Here is an 18,689-nt window from a genome sequence, read left to right on the forward strand (position 1 = left end):
CAAGTGTTGTTGCTTTGAAGTCAAAACTTCGAAACAAGCTGTTAGATCTGAAGTCAGATTTGCTTTGTGCAGTATCCAAAATCGCACCCAATATTGCATCGATTGTACACAAAAACAGCGCAAATGTCTCACTGAAACTATTGATGCCGTTCTTTACGTTAAATGTTGTTTTTGCTGAATAACGCTGTTTTATATTTTTAATATGGTAAAATAGATAAAATTAGGTTTTGGGTAATGGGACTTTGATCTGGACAGAAATGGGTAATAAGGGAAAAAAGGTTAAGAACCCCTGCTCTATAGCCTATGCTCTTCAATTGATGCCTTACAGTAGTGGTTCTCAAATGTTTTGGTTGCGACCTTTTTTCTTATAGGCTTGAAAAGGCTGTATGATTAGCCGAAAACGTTAGCTTATTGTTTTTGTTTTTATAATGTTAAATTTACCGTAGTGTTGTTGCCGGGTTATGTCTGTTTATGGTTTAAAAAAGTTACCTCTTTACCCAAATTGTATGATAATGTTATGGTTGCAAATAAAGAACACCTATATTTTAGTTTTTGTTTCTTTTTTCCAGGGAACTCAAACAGAACCCTACCGTCCTCGGACTGTTGACAAGGCAGATGTTATTGCTTCTGTTGAAACTATAGACACAGGAACGCAGACGCTTTCCGATAACTCAGTCTTGCGGGCAATGACACGTGAGACATTTGCAACTTTTTTAAATATTGCAGCATTTGTAAGTTTAAAAATTTAGAAAATTACAACAAACAGAAGGAGATGTCACAGAATTAATAACATAGGTACGAGCTTTGAAATATGTGCCTACTAATTAATTATCTATGATCATTGGTTCACGTTTAGAGTTTCAAACGGTGTGTCTAAATCTAAAAATATAGACCTGTTTCACAGATTGAAGCCATCTGCTCTCAAAAATCCTAAAAAGCAGGATCGTTCAGAAGGTAATTTCGGCCCGGTACTAATGAGACTATCGAGGCCCAAACTTCAAACATTTCTAAGAAAAACTCACCATATCTAACGAGTACCAGGTGGTTTCTTCAAGTTTCCGAGTTCCTTGGAATGGTAGCGGGCCTCCAAAATTGTCCCAGGCCCGGTTCCAAAAACACCCTCTGGACCCCCCCTATCAACGCTATTGCTCATAAGTTATCTCAAACGAAGAAGGTCGTTTCCACAAGTAGTCTCAACCCCCCATAACATGCTTCCTCACGAGGGGTCTGGTTTCAACCAAATGTATGATGTGCCCTGCTGAAAAGTTATATAAAGCATCCGTAGTGTAGGTGTTAATTGATAAAAGTAAAACGAGAGAAAACCATCCATAGCCTAATCACAATCCATGATATAATATTCTTAAAATGAGCATAGTGCATGGTAACACAATGCAGATTTGATAGGGAGAGAGCAGGCCCGTAGCCAGACATTTTCAAGGGGGAGTTCCTAAATCCAAAAGTATGGACCTTTTGAAAATGCTTTCTTCTTGGTGTGTCCACAAGCAAGTAAAAACATAAGAAGCGGCAGTACATGTACCAACAAACAAAACAAACTTCAACTTGTCAATTATAAAAAAAACAAAATAAATAAATACCGGTACAAACAATTTTCACATTAACAATAGCACATCTACAGTGGAACTGACAGCGGCGCCGGAAGCGGTGGGGAGAGGGCAGATGCTCTTATAAGGTCATGCAAGCTACTGCACAATTTGCAACCACCTGGAATTTTTAGTGGTCCAAAGAGAATTTTATTGGTTCACATAATGGATATCAATTGCCAATGGTCTATGGAATTTTTTTCTTAAAAAAGTGGTCAATGGCACAAATACATGTAAGCTTCAGCGAATTTCACTGTAATTCAGCTGAAAGTATATCTCACACTATCCACTAAACCAGTGGTTCCCAACCTGGGGTAAGGGTCCGCAGAATTAATAATTTGTCTAAAGAGGTCTGTGACAACAAAAAGGTTGGGAACCACTGCACTAAACCAATACGTGTCCACAATTCCGTTGCCTGTTCTCACGTCAACTATCTTTTATCACGAGCACTGTATTCATAAGATTGTAGGCCTATCAATAGAATTATCCAGAAGGTAGAAGGCAAGAAAGATTAACTATTACGTAAACTCTGTAACCGAGAAAATTGGGTTATAGGCGAATTCTTCGTAAACAATTCTTCGTAAAGCAATTCTTCGTAAGCAATTCTTCGTAAAACAATTGTTCGTAAACAGTTGTCGGTGAAATGAAATCCTTAAAAGAATTTTTCGTAAAGCATTTCTTCGTATACATCAAATCTCCATTGCATGCACGAATAAATGCTTTGGGAAGAGTTGTTTTACAAAGAATTAACTTTACGAAGAATTGTTTTACGAAAAATTGCTTACGAAGAATTGCTTTACGAAGAACTGTTTACGAAGAAAACGTCGGACGCCAGAAAATGGCCTACGAGTTTAACAACTTACGTCACATTCGCTAGCGCAACACAAGGCATTATGACGTGGCAATGATCAAAGTTTAAGACTTTACTATTGTACAACCAATCATTTTCTTTTTCGTCATTAACGCGTCCGGGACGAAAATGTTTTCATCTTTCATTTATCTTCCAGAAACCTCTTATTTAGAACTATCTGGAAGGTTTCAGCTGATCCTGTGATCATGTACACTACATCTTCTCCAAAATGTGGACCTTTTCGGCTCAAGGGGGGGTTCCCGGGAACCCTGAGAACCCCCCCCTGGCTACGGGCCTGAGAGAGAGAATGTGTTCTATTTGCCAATGTTCTGATGGTAGGTCGGGTGCGTAACCACTGAGCAAACGAGACGAACAATCGAACATGAACTTCAACATGAGTTTCAAGGAAACCACCTTTCTGTGATTTCAGCTCATGAAAGGAGTCGATCGTTCCACGTGGTAGAGCAAATGAGCCGGCAGTATGGTACATCATGGAAGGAAGCTGCTGTAGCTTTGACTAAATTGACACCTGAAGATATTAGCCAAATAGAAAATGCCATACACGCAGAACAAGATATGATACGAATGTACAGTGTAAGTAAGCGGTGGATAGTTAAGTAACTTTTCCCGCATTACCACGGCAGATAGTGGGCTTGGTTATTCGAAAACCACTTCTTATCTCGTATAAATTTACAATTTATTCACTTCAATGAGAACGATGACTAAGTTCATATGTGGTAAATGCATAAACATGGCAAATAAATCTTTGATAGAGAGTTTGCCTTGCACCATTAAACATAACTTATAAAGAAAAGTAACATTATAACAACATTTTGTGACAAGTAATGTTAATGTTGCTTGGCTTTATATGTTTGTAGTATAAAAATAATTGTTTAGATTTAGAAAACAGTGACAAACTATTTTTACTGCTTATATCAGAAAATATCTGGTTTCTGATAGCCTATTATCTATCCTAGAATACAATGCTGATTATACGTTCTCTGAAGAAGGTGTGGAGCTTTTCTGTTGTTGCAAAGACAACAGGTTTACAAAAACAAAACATTCACATTTGGATTATAAGCTAAGCTGAAAAAAGGCAATAAAATGACTTAATGTGATGTTCAAACAACGACTAATAACCTAATGATCTTGGTTAGTTGGTTTGATTGATTGATTGAATCTTTATCCTCGGACCGGGAAAGCTTCTTGCAGAGCTTAATCCTGGCAGTTTCTCATGCTTGTAGAGGCTTTGAATCACTGACGCAGGCTCGGTCACCGAGATTGACAGAGTGAAGTTTCCGATTGTTGAAGTCTTGTTACCGGGGAATTATTCCATTCATTAGGTGCCGCTGATCTGATCGCATGCGTTGGACGTGGTAGGCTACCGCGTGATGTTTCGACAACGGTTTTACTTCTTGGGTCTTTTTCAGGGTTCTCCGACAGAAGACGAAAATGATTATTTATCGAATTTGAAAACTAACCTCCCAAATAAGGTACAGATTTTGTTCTGAGAGTGGGTCAGAATGTTGAACTTTTTACTTTCCAAACTATAGAGCTGCTGTAGAGATTTTGTCTTGTTGAATCATAAGCATACGAAGCCGAGTAACTCAACCAGATTAAACATGTTTATTTTAACATTTTCAGAAAACAAAAACTACATTGAAACAAATTACACATCGAACGTTTTCGACATCACACGATGACCTTTTCAGGACTAACATTCAGTAATTGTATTCTGTTCAGATGCAGATGAAATTACTGTATGTTATTCCTAAAAAGGACGTCGTGTGATGTGGAAAACGCTTGATGTAAAATTTGTTGCAATGTAGTTTTTGTTTTTTGTAAATGGTAAAATAAACGTGAATGTGTCAAATTTGAGATTATGTTACTTGTCTTCATATACCTATGATTCAACTTTCCAAATTCAACCTAACGAAGTTGGGCAGGAGTTAAAGACTGTCCCAATACAGAAGAAGAAAATAAGCACATCGTTATACTTTGAGTGTCTAGTTTCTTTACAGTATATAAAGACAAATTATAAAGACAAATATTCAATAGATCGATTCTACCTGGTCAGCTCGGACCTTCCATATGAAGTTTTATCTTTTCTTTTTATTAATACCATCCCGCTTATTAAGACCACCTCAGAACCGACGATTTTTGGCTTATTAAGTGGGTGGGCGTTTTAAGCTGAAGACGATTCTCTGCCACCACTTCCATACTTTTTGCAATTCCTGACCGGACCAAATTGAGCGTAAGAAGCACATGGGCCTATTAATCGTGGGCTTAATAAGCGGAGACTACTGTAGTCACTGCATGCTTTTCAATTCTGTAATGTGCTTGCTATTTCCAAATTAAAATGCGTAACAATGAAATAAAAAAGCTACAATGGTTTCAACAGATTTCATTGTTGTACGGTTGTTGTAGGTAGAGCAAAATGAAGACGCTTACGGAACGGACGAAAAGGATTTGCCTGTTGAGGAAAATGAAATCTTTCCAGTAGATGTTCCTCCAGTACAGGTGAAATATGTAGCGTAGTAAGTTTTGCAAACAACACAATATTGATTCAACGAGGAATAAGCAACTTGAATTCAGTTTTTACATTGATTCAACGTCTGCATACGTTGCATGAATGTAAAAAACGACAGATTTGCTGTCTGAGGAAAGTTTGTCGACTAACAGAAAAGTAATTAATTGCTGATATTTGTTTGCGACTATGGATGTTCAGTCGGGAATATGGAATCGGTCCTTAAAACTTTTAGAGATAAATAGGACACTAAGCTATACGTGCCGTATCTGGTTTGTAAAGCATGAGGGGAATGCATGGGCTATCGATGATAAATACAGCCATTACAGCGTTATAGCCTAGGCCTATAGCACAAATAGTTAGATTTCTCGTCAGTTTTACAGCCCCCTTCTCGGAGCTCTCCATTTTGGTCGACGTTTTTGGCCAGTAGTTTAAAATGTGTCTACCCCTACTTTACAAGCAGGCAACTTGATCTGATTAATTTGCATCTTACATTGTTAAGGTTTCAAATAGCATCCAAGATTTAACTGAAAAAATGCTTTCTGGAGATGACCCTGCAACGATACGAGAAACCAATACAGCGGGAATAAGCGATCTGCTACAGGAAGTAAAAGAAATTAAGTATCTGAAATAATTCTGTTTTATTGAACCATAAGCATACGAAGCCGAGCAATGTAATCAAATTTAACATATTCACGCTTATTTTATCATTTGCAGATAACAAAAACTACACTGAAACAATCAAACGTTTTCGACATCACATGATGTCCTCATCAGGAATAACATATAGCAATTTTATATAAGCTACATGTGGACAAAGTACAATAGTTAAACATTAAATTTACCAACAGAAAGAAAAAAAACTACTCAGGGCTTCTGGCTAGCTCAGCACTCAGTAATAGGCCAACACGCGAACATGTAAATCTGATTACATTACTCGGATTCGTAGCCTATTATTCAATGAGACAAACTCTCTAGCGAAGCTCTATAAATAACTCTATTTTTTCTTACTAACACCTGAATTGTCTTTATTCAATCTTTCGCTGGTCATTAGTTGCTTACTGTGATGACAAAAGAATCAACTATGTGTACATTTACAAATTGCTAATATCACTAGACTCTATTGAGGAAAAAGAGTAAAGCAACTATAGGCTACCGCGGATGTTATTTTATTGCAAATCTTAACATGCTGCTTTCACTCGTTTAGGACTCTATAAGGCGATTCTTACTCAATTCAAATGGATTTAATTCATGTTGAAAATCGAGTTACCGTAGCTTAAAATCGACAGTATCAGAAACAACTAATCCATGTTGATGTACTGCGATTGATGATAATTCAAAATTTTAGGCTGTTGAGCAAACCTTCTATTTTTATTCCACCAATAGGGAAAACCAGTAGCGGCAAACTAATTATTTTTGCTTTGTGCGGATGAAAACTTTGCAAGTGTGCAACGTTGTTTTAAAGGTTGAAAAGCACTGGCTAAACATATTTAACAAGTAGAACCAATAAAGTAAAAAAAAAGGATTTGTTTCTGTTCACTGTTCAAAAACTCTAAAGTCTAAACTAAACGAATTAAATTATCATCAGGCTGAGACAATGACTGGAAAAATTTCAAACTTCGTCGACAAGGTGCAAGGCTACATCGGTTGCCAGACAGGCATGATGAATGAAGCGATAGATAAAATTAAGCAAATGCTTCCATCGGATCTTCTTGGCCAACTGGAAGAGGTTTGGTGAATTCCTGCATTGGCCAATAATGATTTTGTTAGCATCATTGGAACCTTAAGTCCATACTTGGATCAAATCGTCGTGTTAAGATCGCATTGGTGCAATCCCAATAAACAAATTTGCATTGTTTTGGTACAACTTTTAAAATAACCTTTTGCGAAACAAGCCCAGTGCTCATAAATTAAAAAGTGATGCCATTTCACAGTTTTAATACAGTCGCAGCATTTTCTTTGTGAACTGCATCAAAAAGGAAGCGTTATCTTGTGAATACAACACATGAGACACCAAATTTGGGTTTGTTTGTGCAAATGGTTTGTGGCTGAATTGCTAAAAGTGTGATTGTCCTAATGCGGTTACTGGCCACAGTTTAGAATGTCGTTAAGAATTCTAGTTGGTCAGTTAGTCAACAATTTTGTGAATACCCAGACAGCAAAGTTGTTTTTTACATTAATTAACATCTGCAGACGTTGAATCAATGTAAAATAACGACTGATTTGCTGTCCACGTAGGAAAGAAGCTATTATATCTGAAGACAGTGCCAGCCTGTGTTTTTTCATCAGGCCTAACACTCTTTGCAGAACAAAATCGGTAAAGGCGAAGAATCTTCTGATACCATTGAAGAATGGCAGAACTTACCAATATCGGAACAGGTAGGCTAACTTCAAACTTTAGAAAGGTTCCAGGTTCTGTTTATTCCTTAGTTACCGGTCGCTTAATTTTGCCACTTGAAGCCGACGTAAAACGCGTCCTTGCCTTTTGAAACTTTGTTGTAAAAAAAACTAAATGGTAGCAATTGATTCAATGATTCCATTATTGCTGCCGTTGCTTTTATTTTTTTTAGCTACTTCCTTACTATGTTGTAAATATATTAATGATTGGATAATGGAAATCTTCATTGATTGCAAAAGTCCCATTGCAGAGATATCTAGTTTAGAAATCTGTGGTCCCATTGTGGCTCAATCCTTGGCAGTCACGCATTGCTTAGCCTACTTTTCGCAGTTATGCTACTTATCTAAAAGAAGGTTACAAGTTTTTACCCCCTCCCCTAGAGACTTGTATGATGTCACAAAGACATGTTTCATGCTGAAGATATGGATTTATACCCATGTCTATTTATGACCATTATATCTACGCAATAGAGCAGTTTATCGGGCAGTGAAGAGGATCTGGAAAAAAACTGGAAAATTCTCTACAATATGTTATTGGCCTTGGGCAGTGGCGGCTGGTGCTGTGTTGTGAGCAGTGGGGCTGCAATGAATAGTCCGGGGGGCGAACGACTTCGCGGGGGGGTCTGGGGGGTACCCCCCAGAAAAATGTGAAAAATCGCATTAAATTTGATGCGTTCTGAGCATGTTTTTACCCAAAATTTTGAAAAAATGCATTCAAACGTTGTTGAAAAGTTGATGTATTCCTTAGCTGTATTAAAAAAAAACTAACAGTATTGCTTTGGAGACAAACTTTACTAGTCTTGACTAGCCTAGCTAGCCGTTGCATACAAGGTTCAAGTGATTTTGAGATGCCCTAGGCTGGACTAGCACATCCTATAACCTGTTGAATACCTTAACTCTACAGCTAACACTTCTACATTCATGGTTCATCGCTACTCTGCAAAATAAAACCTAACTTTAAAAAGTCTGCAAAGTTATTCGGTTAGGCGGGGCTCTTTTCCATGCAGCTCCAATTCAAAAATTGCTGTAAAATACCAAAAGAGGTGGAGCTTCAAGGATAATTTTTAGCCAATCAGAGCGCTTGAAATCCAGAATCTCAGGCTGCAGAGCAGTTTGCTCAAAGTCGGTGTTGCCAAACGAAACTTTTAATATTTTAATTTTCGATCCGCAATTCTTAAGTGAAAAAAGTAACCGGGTCGGACAAACACAGAGGAAAACATATTTTCCTTCTTCTCTTCCTTTTACGTGGGGCTGCAGCCCTGCAGCCCCATGGCACGATCCGCCACTGGCCTTGAGCCTAATTATTTTGTTAACAGAGGAGTAGCCTAGTTTATAGTTGGAGATAAATTTGGGAATTCTTTGTGTTTTTGCTTTTTACTTATCTGAATGACATCATCGGTTTTGGAGAAGAGATTACTTGTTTGTTTGTTATATCTTTACCCTGCATTGCGGGAAAACGGACTTGAGTGCTATGCATCGGTGTACGCCTTCCGACGTACACCTGACCGACGCTGCAGCCGACGGCAATGTCTGTTTCCGGTTGTCCACTCTACTTATGACTTAAATTTGGTACTACCCATTACTCGAAATCGATCACTGAGTAGACGTAGAGGCAATTATCGTAAAGTTTCTTGCCCCGAGAAACAACAGCAAGTGCGGGTGGCTGGAGTCGAACATGCAGGCTCTCGACTGCGAGCCCAACGCGCTAACCACTCGGCCACTGCTGCCGACAGCTGCCGACTTGCCAGTCGCAATTTGATGAATCCTTTGTGTGGCAACATTGTCTTGATTATTTCGTGCATGTTTGTTGTATCGGTGTTGATCTTCCAGATACGATACAAATTGAAGTTCGTAGAGGACTCGATGAAAGGAATGGTGGAAGAATCGATGAACGTGTTCATAGGGGAGGTTGCTAAGCAGGTGATCTTATTACTTGGCTATCTCACTGTTTTAAACTAATATTTACAATTTATTCGGTTCTTCAAGTTTGGTGTGAGGTGTCTTTTTTAACTCTTTTCTGTACGGTACGGTAAGTGTTTTTTTTAAAATAATAAGTAGGCTACCGGTATTCATTTTATACAAGCAAAACAATATAACCTTAGCGGGTTTAACATAATGTATTACACACAAAACAAAATATATAATATAATAACTTAAACGTTTTCGAAAGGTAGGCTACGTGTGAAAATGTTGTATCCTAAAATCAAGGCTAAAGTTGAAAATTAAAATTACCCCCCCCCCCTCTACTTATAGGCTACTGCTAAAGTATTTACACTAGCAGCAAAAGTCAAAACACCACCCGTCCGCAGTTGAAACATCGTTCTATGAAACAGGTTTATCATCACTATGTAATTAGTGCAGTAGAGTTCGTGACAACACAAAAGATGATTCTCTGGAAGGTATGGGCTAATCATTGACCCCCATTGTTGTTGTTGATAGATTAAATGAGGTTAGGAATTCACAAAAAGTTTATAATCTAGGCTACAAAACTTCTTATTTTCACAGCATGCCGAGTACAACGACATCCACAGCACGGTGAAAGAAAACCCCAAACTTAATGTGAGTACTCTGGTATCGAACCCGAAACTCGCAGTCCGTGACATCCAAAGCAAAGTCGAAGCCTCTGTGCGTTACATCACCAGAGTCAGTCAAGCGGAACGAAGGTCGGCAGAAGCTGCCCACTTGAAGAATATGACTATAGAAGGCGGTGGCTTCCTAGGAAATACATTCATGGGTGAGTCAGGTGGCCATGGGTGAGTTAAGTGAATCTAAGCATTACTTTCTGCCTTTAAATCTGTTTCATTTCAAAAGATGTAACACCATCCGTGTGGGTGCTTTAATCGTTTGATTTTTTGGGAGGAGAAGGGGGCTGTAACATCACTCTTTCTAAATTTAAAACAATAAATGTCTCTTCAAGTAACATCGGTAGCCTACTGCAAAATCTTATAATGGGAAATGAGATTACCAGCACGTTTAAAGACACGTAAGCTCCCAAACAAACAAAGGCAATACGGCAGCTTTCCCTAAGCAGCGACCGCAGCCGCCGCAGATCCTCTCCAGAAAACTGGAGGCTTTAAATTGTTTTGATTTTTATGAAAATTTAACATTTCGAACAGAACTGTGATTTATGAATCTATCTCAGAGTCTCGGTTACGTTTATCTTTGTTCTAACAGAAACTTCTAGCCTCGCTTCCGGTATTTTGCTGTTTGCCTGAAAAAAGAACCGTCGCGTGACATTGTGTCTATTCATCTTGTAAAGCTCTTATTTCTGATGAATACAGGCAGGGCTGGATTTCAGCCGGAGCGGTCCGGAGCGCCGCTCCGGAAGCTCGGTCAAAAAATTGACTTCTCCGGAACGGCGTTCCGGAAGCTCAAATATTTTATACTCTTATTACACTGGTCAACAACAAAAAAATTTTTTTTCTTGCATGGGCTTTGAGAACTGATTTAGGGTAACTTTGAGGTGCTGAATCCGAATCTGACCTCGGATTTATCCTATCACGTCAGGTTTATGAGATATGATAACAGCAAATTGCTACTTTTGTCAAAAGTGGAAGATTTGGCGTTGCGTTTACCACCAACATATGCAGTGCTATAACGAAAGGTTATTGTTAGACAGGCCAAAACAGCTTAAATAAGGTTACTGAACAAGCATTGCCATAGGCCTGTTTAAATCTTTGTGGTTTCATGAAAAACATTGACGAGGGAGGGGGGCAGTTGTACTTTTAGCCTCCCTTTTAGCTTGTTACTACTGCATGGTTAATAATGTTGCTTAGAAAACAAATTATTATCAAAATTATAGTTGGTGGGTGTATATCAGCTACTTGTGTACTACATGGCCTGGATTTCTGGATAAAGCACAATGTGTATGTGCAATCAACGCAACGTCAAATCTTCCACTTTTGACAAAAGTAACAATTTGCTGTTGTCATATCTCACAAACCTGATGTGATAGGATAAATCTGAGGTCAGATTCGGATTCAGCACCCCAAAATTACCCTAAATCCATTGAAAAACTCCATGCAAGAAAAGTTGTGTTGACCAGTGTTATGCTTTGCCCTGTTCAGTAAAAGTATATCTATAATTCTTGATGAGTCGACCACGTTAAATCACGTATCCAGTATCCACTCTGATTATCTTCGTACCAGTCTTGACGGAAGCGAACCTGTGAATGTATTTGTCTTGTTGAGCTCGCTATTCTTACGGCGAATAGCATCTTTGATTTCCTGAAGAGCTGCCTAAAATCATATGGCATGTCTAGGCTACAACATTTTCATCTTCTTGTTTGATTGGTGTTGTATGTGATGGCGCGGCTGTGATGATAGGTCGCAAAAATGGTGTAGCAAAATGGCTTCGTGATTAATTTCCAGACATTGTGGTGTGGTATTGTGCAACCATAGATTGTGGAACTATCGGTTCGTCATGCTGTAAAATCAGTCAGTAATTTGAATCGATTTCGATCTTTTATGGACAAACGCTATAGCCTTTACCACGCTTCTCCTAACAATAGCAGGGAATTGGGTGAATGTGCAGCGGCTGTTGAAGTGCAGTTGTTGAAAATCGGAAGGGTAGGCCTACTGGACACACGTTGGGTAGCCTCGAGTTTCCGCACAGTTAGTGCCGTTTGAAATGATTTCCCAGCACTTGTCGAATTTTTCAAAAAGGGAGCTATTAGCGACACAAGAGATTGTCGGGAACGTGTGAAATATCAAGGACTCTTGTCGAAGATAACATCCACGGATTTCTTGTTGGACTTGGCTTTGATGTACGAACACTCGCAAGAATTATCCGAAATAGCCTAAGCCTTGAATTGTAAAACAGAGCATGTAGGCTACTATTTAAGATGCAGATAACAAAATTAATAATCTTGCAAAATTATTTGAAACACGAAGGAACGAACCCGGACGACATTATGACATTGCTAAGGATGCTGAAGAAAACTTAGAGTTCAAAGGTGTAGAATTACATGTAAAAAATAATGCAGAAATAGCCCGCTAATCAATCCCCGCATCTTCTACACTGTAAATCAAAAAGTGTAGTTTTAACCACTTCTAGGGGTGGTCTAAAAATTCCACTTTTACTTTTTCATTCCCACCCCATAGCCTATTGGGAAAGATGGTCATTTTCACCCTACCAAAGGGTGATATTTTCCACCCAACAGAGAAGGGTGTAAGTTATAACACTTAGGAAATTCCATCCAAGATCGCTTGTTGAATTCAACAGACTTGTCATTTATTAACAGCTGAAAAATAGCCTACTTGTCTCAACTATTTGGCCACAGGACAAAGCAATGACACACGGAAAAAACGAAAGCATTGAAGTGGCAAAGAGATTGCGCTTAGATGAACGCGAAGCTGCTGTGAGAGGACTTCGTGAATATATAACTACGAAAAGAAGATCCCAGAGTCTTCAAAATTTGATAACGTCACTATAATCCCTTCCAATTTCATCGAGCGAGTGTGAGCGCGGATTTTCACAAATGAACCTCATACTGACATCTGACCGTGTTTCTCTACACACTGTAACTGTTTCAAGTTTACTCTTTATACCAGGGGTTCTTAACCTTTTTTCCCTTATTACCCATTTCTGTCCAGATCAAAGTCCCATTACCCAAAATCTAATTTTATCTATTTTACCATATTAAAAATATAAAACAGCGTTATTCAGCAAAAACAACATTTAACGTAAAGAACGGCATCAATAGTTTCAGTGAGACATTTGCGCTGTTTTTGTGTACAATCGATGCAATATTGGGTGCGATTTTGGATACTGCACAAAGCAAATCTGACTTCAGATCTAACAGCTTGTTTCGAAGTTTTGACTTCAAAGCAACAACACTTGAAAATGCTGATTCACAGAGATAAGTGGAATGGAACATAGTCAACAATGTTAGTGGTTTTGCACAACTTTTGGATATGCTTATTGCTTTCCCCATCATTCCCCAGAATTTTCTCAAGCTTTCATCTTCAAAAGAATATAGCTCGCTCGTCTCAACACTAACTCTAAATGTACACTTAGCTATATAAACTACTTCAAACAACTGCTAACAGCAACGCAGCCATCAAGCTTGCTCATAAAACAACTGTAACTGAACTGATTATACAAGAAAAATCTTACTAATATGTCACAAAAATGAAATACATAAAACCGGCAACAAAAATGATGCGAAAAATAAATCACTATGACGAAAGAATTCTAAAAATGATAAAATATCACTGTGCTTGTTTGGTTGTTTTGAACGGACTCAAAACATAAAAAAAGCATAAGTAATAAAGCAACTTTACCACTTACAGAGCTCTGTGACATTGTTTGTTACATCTATAATTCTAAATATTCTGGTTCAGCTGATTACCCACCTGCTATCCTGAAATTACCCACATGTGGGTAATTACCCATAGGTTAAGAACCACTGCTTTATACGAATGATCCGTCTTCCACTGAGAATTTTTTAACCAGCGAAGGATGTTGGATCCTGATTACGTCATGGACGTAACCCGGCAATTGAGACCCGAAGTCGCCAGAGGCTTTATGATTTTAAATACGACAAGTGTCTTAAAAATTGTAGGCTATAACTTGAAAAATCAAAAATCAAAAGTGGAAAAAACTAAAAACAAATTTTTTTCTTTTATTTTTCTAGGCTATAACTTGTATTTTTTGTATTATTGTTTCACTAAAATATGAATATTTACATTGAACAACGCTATACCATCTATAGACCATGATAGGCCTACTTACTTTAGAAACGTTTTAGGTACATCAAGTGTGTTGTTTCAAAGTCTTATAAAGACATATTTCTGAATTTCTTCTACGGCACCTAGCGCATTTGGAAAGTAAAAAACTAGCGCTCCGGAAGCTAATCTTCTGGAAATCCACCACTGAATACAGGGTTATAGTAGCTTACAGGAAAGCTTATTCATTATCGACTGACAAACTATTAGCTTGGTGTCCTTGTAGTTTTTCATGCTCATGCTAACCTATATTTTATGAAAACCATTATCATGAAAAAAAGATGGACTTGACGTCGTTTAAATGTCTTTTGAAAAATACTAAATGACAAGTGGCAGTGAAATGTCAAAGTGTTTAAAGGAAAAGCTTTTTTTCTAATCACTTTTACGATTTGCTGTCATCCCTATCTATCACAGCTATCTTCACGTGATGCTCTTCCTGCGTAGGCTATGAGAATTCTTTTATGTAGACCACGTTACATCAAGGTCACGTGTCCGGACATTCATCGAGCAGCCACTTGATGGTAAAATCGTCCAGCATTGGCAGATCAACTGCCTTTGTTGGAGTAAAAGTCGGGCAGCTGTAGAGTAGGCTACATGGTCTGCGGTTTGTTCTGCAACATGTGCAAAGTCGATGCATCCAAGCAGGTCCATTGAGCTCCTTTCCATAACTTGCCGTCTTTAGCTCATCCTATATAAACATAGTTAGTCTATTATTTAAAAATAAACTACGCGACTTATTGTATGCAGATATACATGGAAGACAAGTTGGTGCTACAAAAACTTACGATGATCGGCGCTATGGCACCTACGGCAAGATTTATCCTCTGCAGCAACAAGTGAAAGAAAAAATTGGAGCAGAAGCTTTAGAAAGTCTCGTGAGCTCGCAGCTAACACCGAAAAAAAATCCGGAAAACTCAGGTTTATGATTGCAGGCTTTCAGCTTTAATTCTGTGCACAACTTTTCACGAATTCTTTAATCAGACATGTCTTAATGTTAACCCCGTAGCGCCCTATGTTGCATATAAGCCTATCCGACAGAGATTTTTGGAGAGTAGGCTGCAAGACTTTAGAAGAGTATAACAAATATTTGTGAAAAAAATGGAACAAAAAAATATTTTCAGTTGACCAATTAAACAATCTAGTTAAACAGACCCTGATGTCACAGCGCTTATGTTGCTTTGGTGAAGTGGCATTAAGAGACGTTGATGTAGTAAGCATTAACAAAAGAATAAAGACTTAAGAATAAGGTTACTATTTTGTCCTGCGTCCATTACAGAAGGACGTCCATGATATCAAATATAACTTTATTTTCTTTATTTACATTTTAATTCCACTAAAATTTTAATTTCAATTCCACTCGAATATTCACTGCTACAGTTACTTCAAGCCAGACAAGGTTGTTTGACTATAATGCCAATAACAACATTATTTTCTACAGGTTTGTTTTTGTCCTCAGATTTTGTTTGCGCTATGTCTACGCGGCCGGGGTTCGCACAGTCACAATTTCTCGCTACACCTGCACAATGACGAAACTACGCGTACATTGTGCACTTTGACAACACAAATACACAAGATAAACCCAGACAACAAAATCCGTTATTTATACATTGATTCAACGTCTGTTGGCGACTGTGTGAAAACGAGTCTACGTTTGAACAATCGTAACTTTCTTCAGGTAAAAAATCCAAACAAACGCCAAGAGACCTCCAGTACTCCTTGAGACAACAGAAACGCAACAGGTGGAAACAATATTATGACACACCAACAACTATGGGGGTTAGTGGAATGATTGGATTGGGTGAGTGCATTTGAAAAACTGAATTAGGGTGTTAGAAACTATTGACCAACAGAACTAGGCTGCTAGCAACAACGTGCACATGTTCGCTTGCCGGTTGATACTTAGGCCTACATAACTGATAGATTAGGGTAGACCTTCCTAACATTAAACCGTGTTTTACTGTAGCCTACTAATTAACTGATAATGATTGCTTCTATTTCTTGTAAAAATGCTTGTTCAAATTTCTAATTGAGTGATTGAATCACTGACGTCACGTCTAAACCTGAACAGGGACAATGAGCAATATTTGAAATTTCAGTCTATAGAAATAAAATTTTCTTTTATATAACGCTGTAATAAATCGTAGGCCTACAGCAGCTGCATGCACTGTTGATCAATGAGTCCAAACAAAGCGTTTCGGACTCATGCGGACACTTTCACCACAATCGCATGAAGAAACAATTGCGTAGGCTTCCCTAATTAGGTTAATTGCTTTAAGCCCGATTCCTCAATGCAGAGGGCTTAGACAGGGGTGTCCAACCATGTGGCCCGCGGGCCACGGGTTGGACGCCCCTGCCTTAGCAGAAACTAATAAGGATCTTTGGCTTGTTGTTGCTACATTCTTGCAACGGAATGGTTCTGGCAACTTCTAACTTTCTGTTCACGTGATGCGTTTAGCTCATCTTGAAAAAGTGCAATGTAGGCCTATAGCCTACAAAACAAACCAACTAAAAGAAACCCTATCGCAAACAGAAATAAAAGCTGTCAAATTTTATAAATGTTGAACAGATTTATGATAGTATTACAAAAATGTATATGTTGCAGGTAACACATGCATCCCAGACCGCAAAATTTGTCATTTTAACATTGATTTTGCTATCTGGGATCCAATGCCACTTGTACGCTACACATTCAGTGAATGGTTGTTTTAATGAAAACAATTCTAATTGTTTAGTTGCAAGCGATGTGGCCCGAAATCACATGCCACAAACCATCTCGATTTCCGGGAAAGTTGAACGGCAAAGTGAGTTTCATGAAGTGAAATGTATGAATTAAGAACTGAGCGCAATTCCTTTCTCATTATAGTTACTGGTATAGAGACGGGCTAAATGGAAACCACATGGGACTGGGTGGCAAGAACCCATGTACAACGCTCAAAGGCGTTAGTTGGACAATGGACATCGCTCTTGAGCATGTACCGCTTCATGTATTGACAAGACATCTGATCAGGGATTCATAAAATTCTTGCATCCAACACATCTTAAAGTGCCCCTGACAGGTTGGATCCAAGTATAGTAACTTTTTATAGCATTTCCTAGCGCAGAATTACACTTAGCGAACTTTTTAATCTTAACCTCGTAGCTCGACTGGTTAGGGCGTAATTTAATCAAACGACTGCTCCGCAGCGCCACCACAGGTGAAACTCCATATTTCACTGCTCTGGGACGACTTTGGTGATATTACGTCATCCTAAGTGGACGTCGTTAGCAACGAATGAAACAAACGCTTCCTAGATGTAATTGGTGGATCACAGTTTGGTCGGAGTTAATACAAGCGGTTGCTTTTTTCGAAGATTTATTGTCTTTTGCAGTTTAATAAAACTGTACTGGATAAGTTCCTACAAAACCTAAAATATACTTGAAGTGAAAAATGAAGAAATCGTACGAATCATCATTCATATCAGTTGTTTTTTTTTTTTTTATTAAATTCATCATCACTATTCAAAAATAAATAAAAGTTCTTTCTCCCTCTCATAATGTGCCTTCAGTTGGCCATTGAAATCCTGTGTAACGGCCATCTGGATCATGAAAATTGTTTCGGATTCGCCAAACAATGCATGACGGCATCACAATCCGATTGTTGCTTCCTAGAGCATCACCTTGTAGCATACACTCCAACACATGCCTGTAGGCATTTTTACTTGAGTGGTATTAACAAAATCATCTTCAGTGAAGTGAACATATACGACTAGTTTTGTATGGCCCATCCCATTTTCGAACACTTGAAGAAAATTTGACCATTTTCTTCTCAGTACCGTACCTTGTTTTGTGGGAAAAGAAAGCACACGGTGTTTGTCACTGACAATGTCACATAAACAGCAATTTGTAGGCATTGCCTCAACCACAAATTAAAGGTAGGCCTACTGTTTGTGAGATACTGTAAAAAAGTGTGAAAATTGTAGCCTTATGAAACTGCAATTTCAATTGAATTGAGATGCTGTTTGATAAAAGTAAACTCAACCTATTTGATCGAAACCTGATAGTAATAATAAGTTCACTTTTTCATTTTGGTAATTCTTAATTTGCACATGCTTTTTTAGACCAACAGAGCCCCACACATTCACGTTTTGCAGTAGCCGCACCATACTTTACCAAGTCATCACAGAGAAAGAATGTATCCTTCCCGCTTACTGTGACGTCACAGCGGTGTTGCCGTTTTTATTTTCGCAATTGAATGAGTGCCAGATTCGCCGATGTCAACGAAAGTTTGCAAGCGTGTAACTTAGTAGCCTGTTGATATTTTTTACGATTTGCTGGTCAGGGAAGTTTGTTAGTGTCATCTTTTTGGTATCTTAGGTAAATTTAGCGAATTTATTTACCTGTCAGAGGCACTTTAAGATAAGAATAGCTGACTCGATGTCTGTATGCTGTACCGGTAGTCTTTTACAGCTTCTAGCTGCCTGTTGCAGTGTAGTGCAATTGTGCATTGTGTAGTTTCCTTGAACTGTAGCCTGTGTTGTCGCAAAATAAATTGATTGTTTAAACTTTAAAACATGTAAAACTTTCCCTTTTGATTATGTTGTGTAAAA

The 18,689-nt window shown here is 38.3% G+C and overlaps 1 protein-coding gene across 3 annotated transcripts in view; it reads left to right on the forward strand.

Annotated features, from left to right (window-relative positions):
* LOC145776946 (uncharacterized) overlaps positions 1–18,689 on the forward strand; it is a 32,121-nt gene that overhangs the window by 12,487 nt on the left and 945 nt on the right. For 2 of the 3 annotated variants that reach the window (XM_082588191.1, XM_082588192.1), the window contains 12 exons: positions 570–693; positions 2,882–3,045; positions 3,882–3,944; positions 4,879–4,971; positions 5,481–5,585; positions 6,567–6,707; positions 7,286–7,357; positions 9,206–9,295; positions 9,881–10,109; positions 14,851–15,021; positions 15,779–15,901; positions 16,836–16,904. In XM_082588191.1, coding sequence (XP_082444317.1) covers positions 570–693; positions 2,882–3,045; positions 3,882–3,944; positions 4,879–4,971; positions 5,481–5,585; positions 6,567–6,707; positions 7,286–7,357; positions 9,206–9,295; positions 9,881–10,109; positions 14,851–15,021; positions 15,779–15,901; positions 16,836–16,904 — 1,444 coding nt within the window. Of the gene's footprint in view, positions 1–569; positions 694–2,881; positions 3,046–3,881; positions 3,945–4,878; positions 4,972–5,480; positions 5,586–6,566; positions 6,708–7,285; positions 7,358–9,205; positions 9,296–9,880; positions 10,110–14,850; positions 15,022–15,778; positions 15,902–16,835; positions 16,905–16,966; positions 17,160–18,200; positions 18,378–18,689 lie in introns of all 3 variants that reach the window. The other variant, XR_014290295.1, reaches the window with a different exon arrangement.

Source organism: Aplidium turbinatum, chromosome 9 (assembly GCF_918807975.1).
Source record: "Aplidium turbinatum chromosome 9, kaAplTurb1.1, whole genome shotgun sequence".
In the NCBI taxonomy this organism is placed as follows: domain Eukaryota; kingdom Metazoa; phylum Chordata; class Ascidiacea; order Aplousobranchia; family Polyclinidae; genus Aplidium; species Aplidium turbinatum.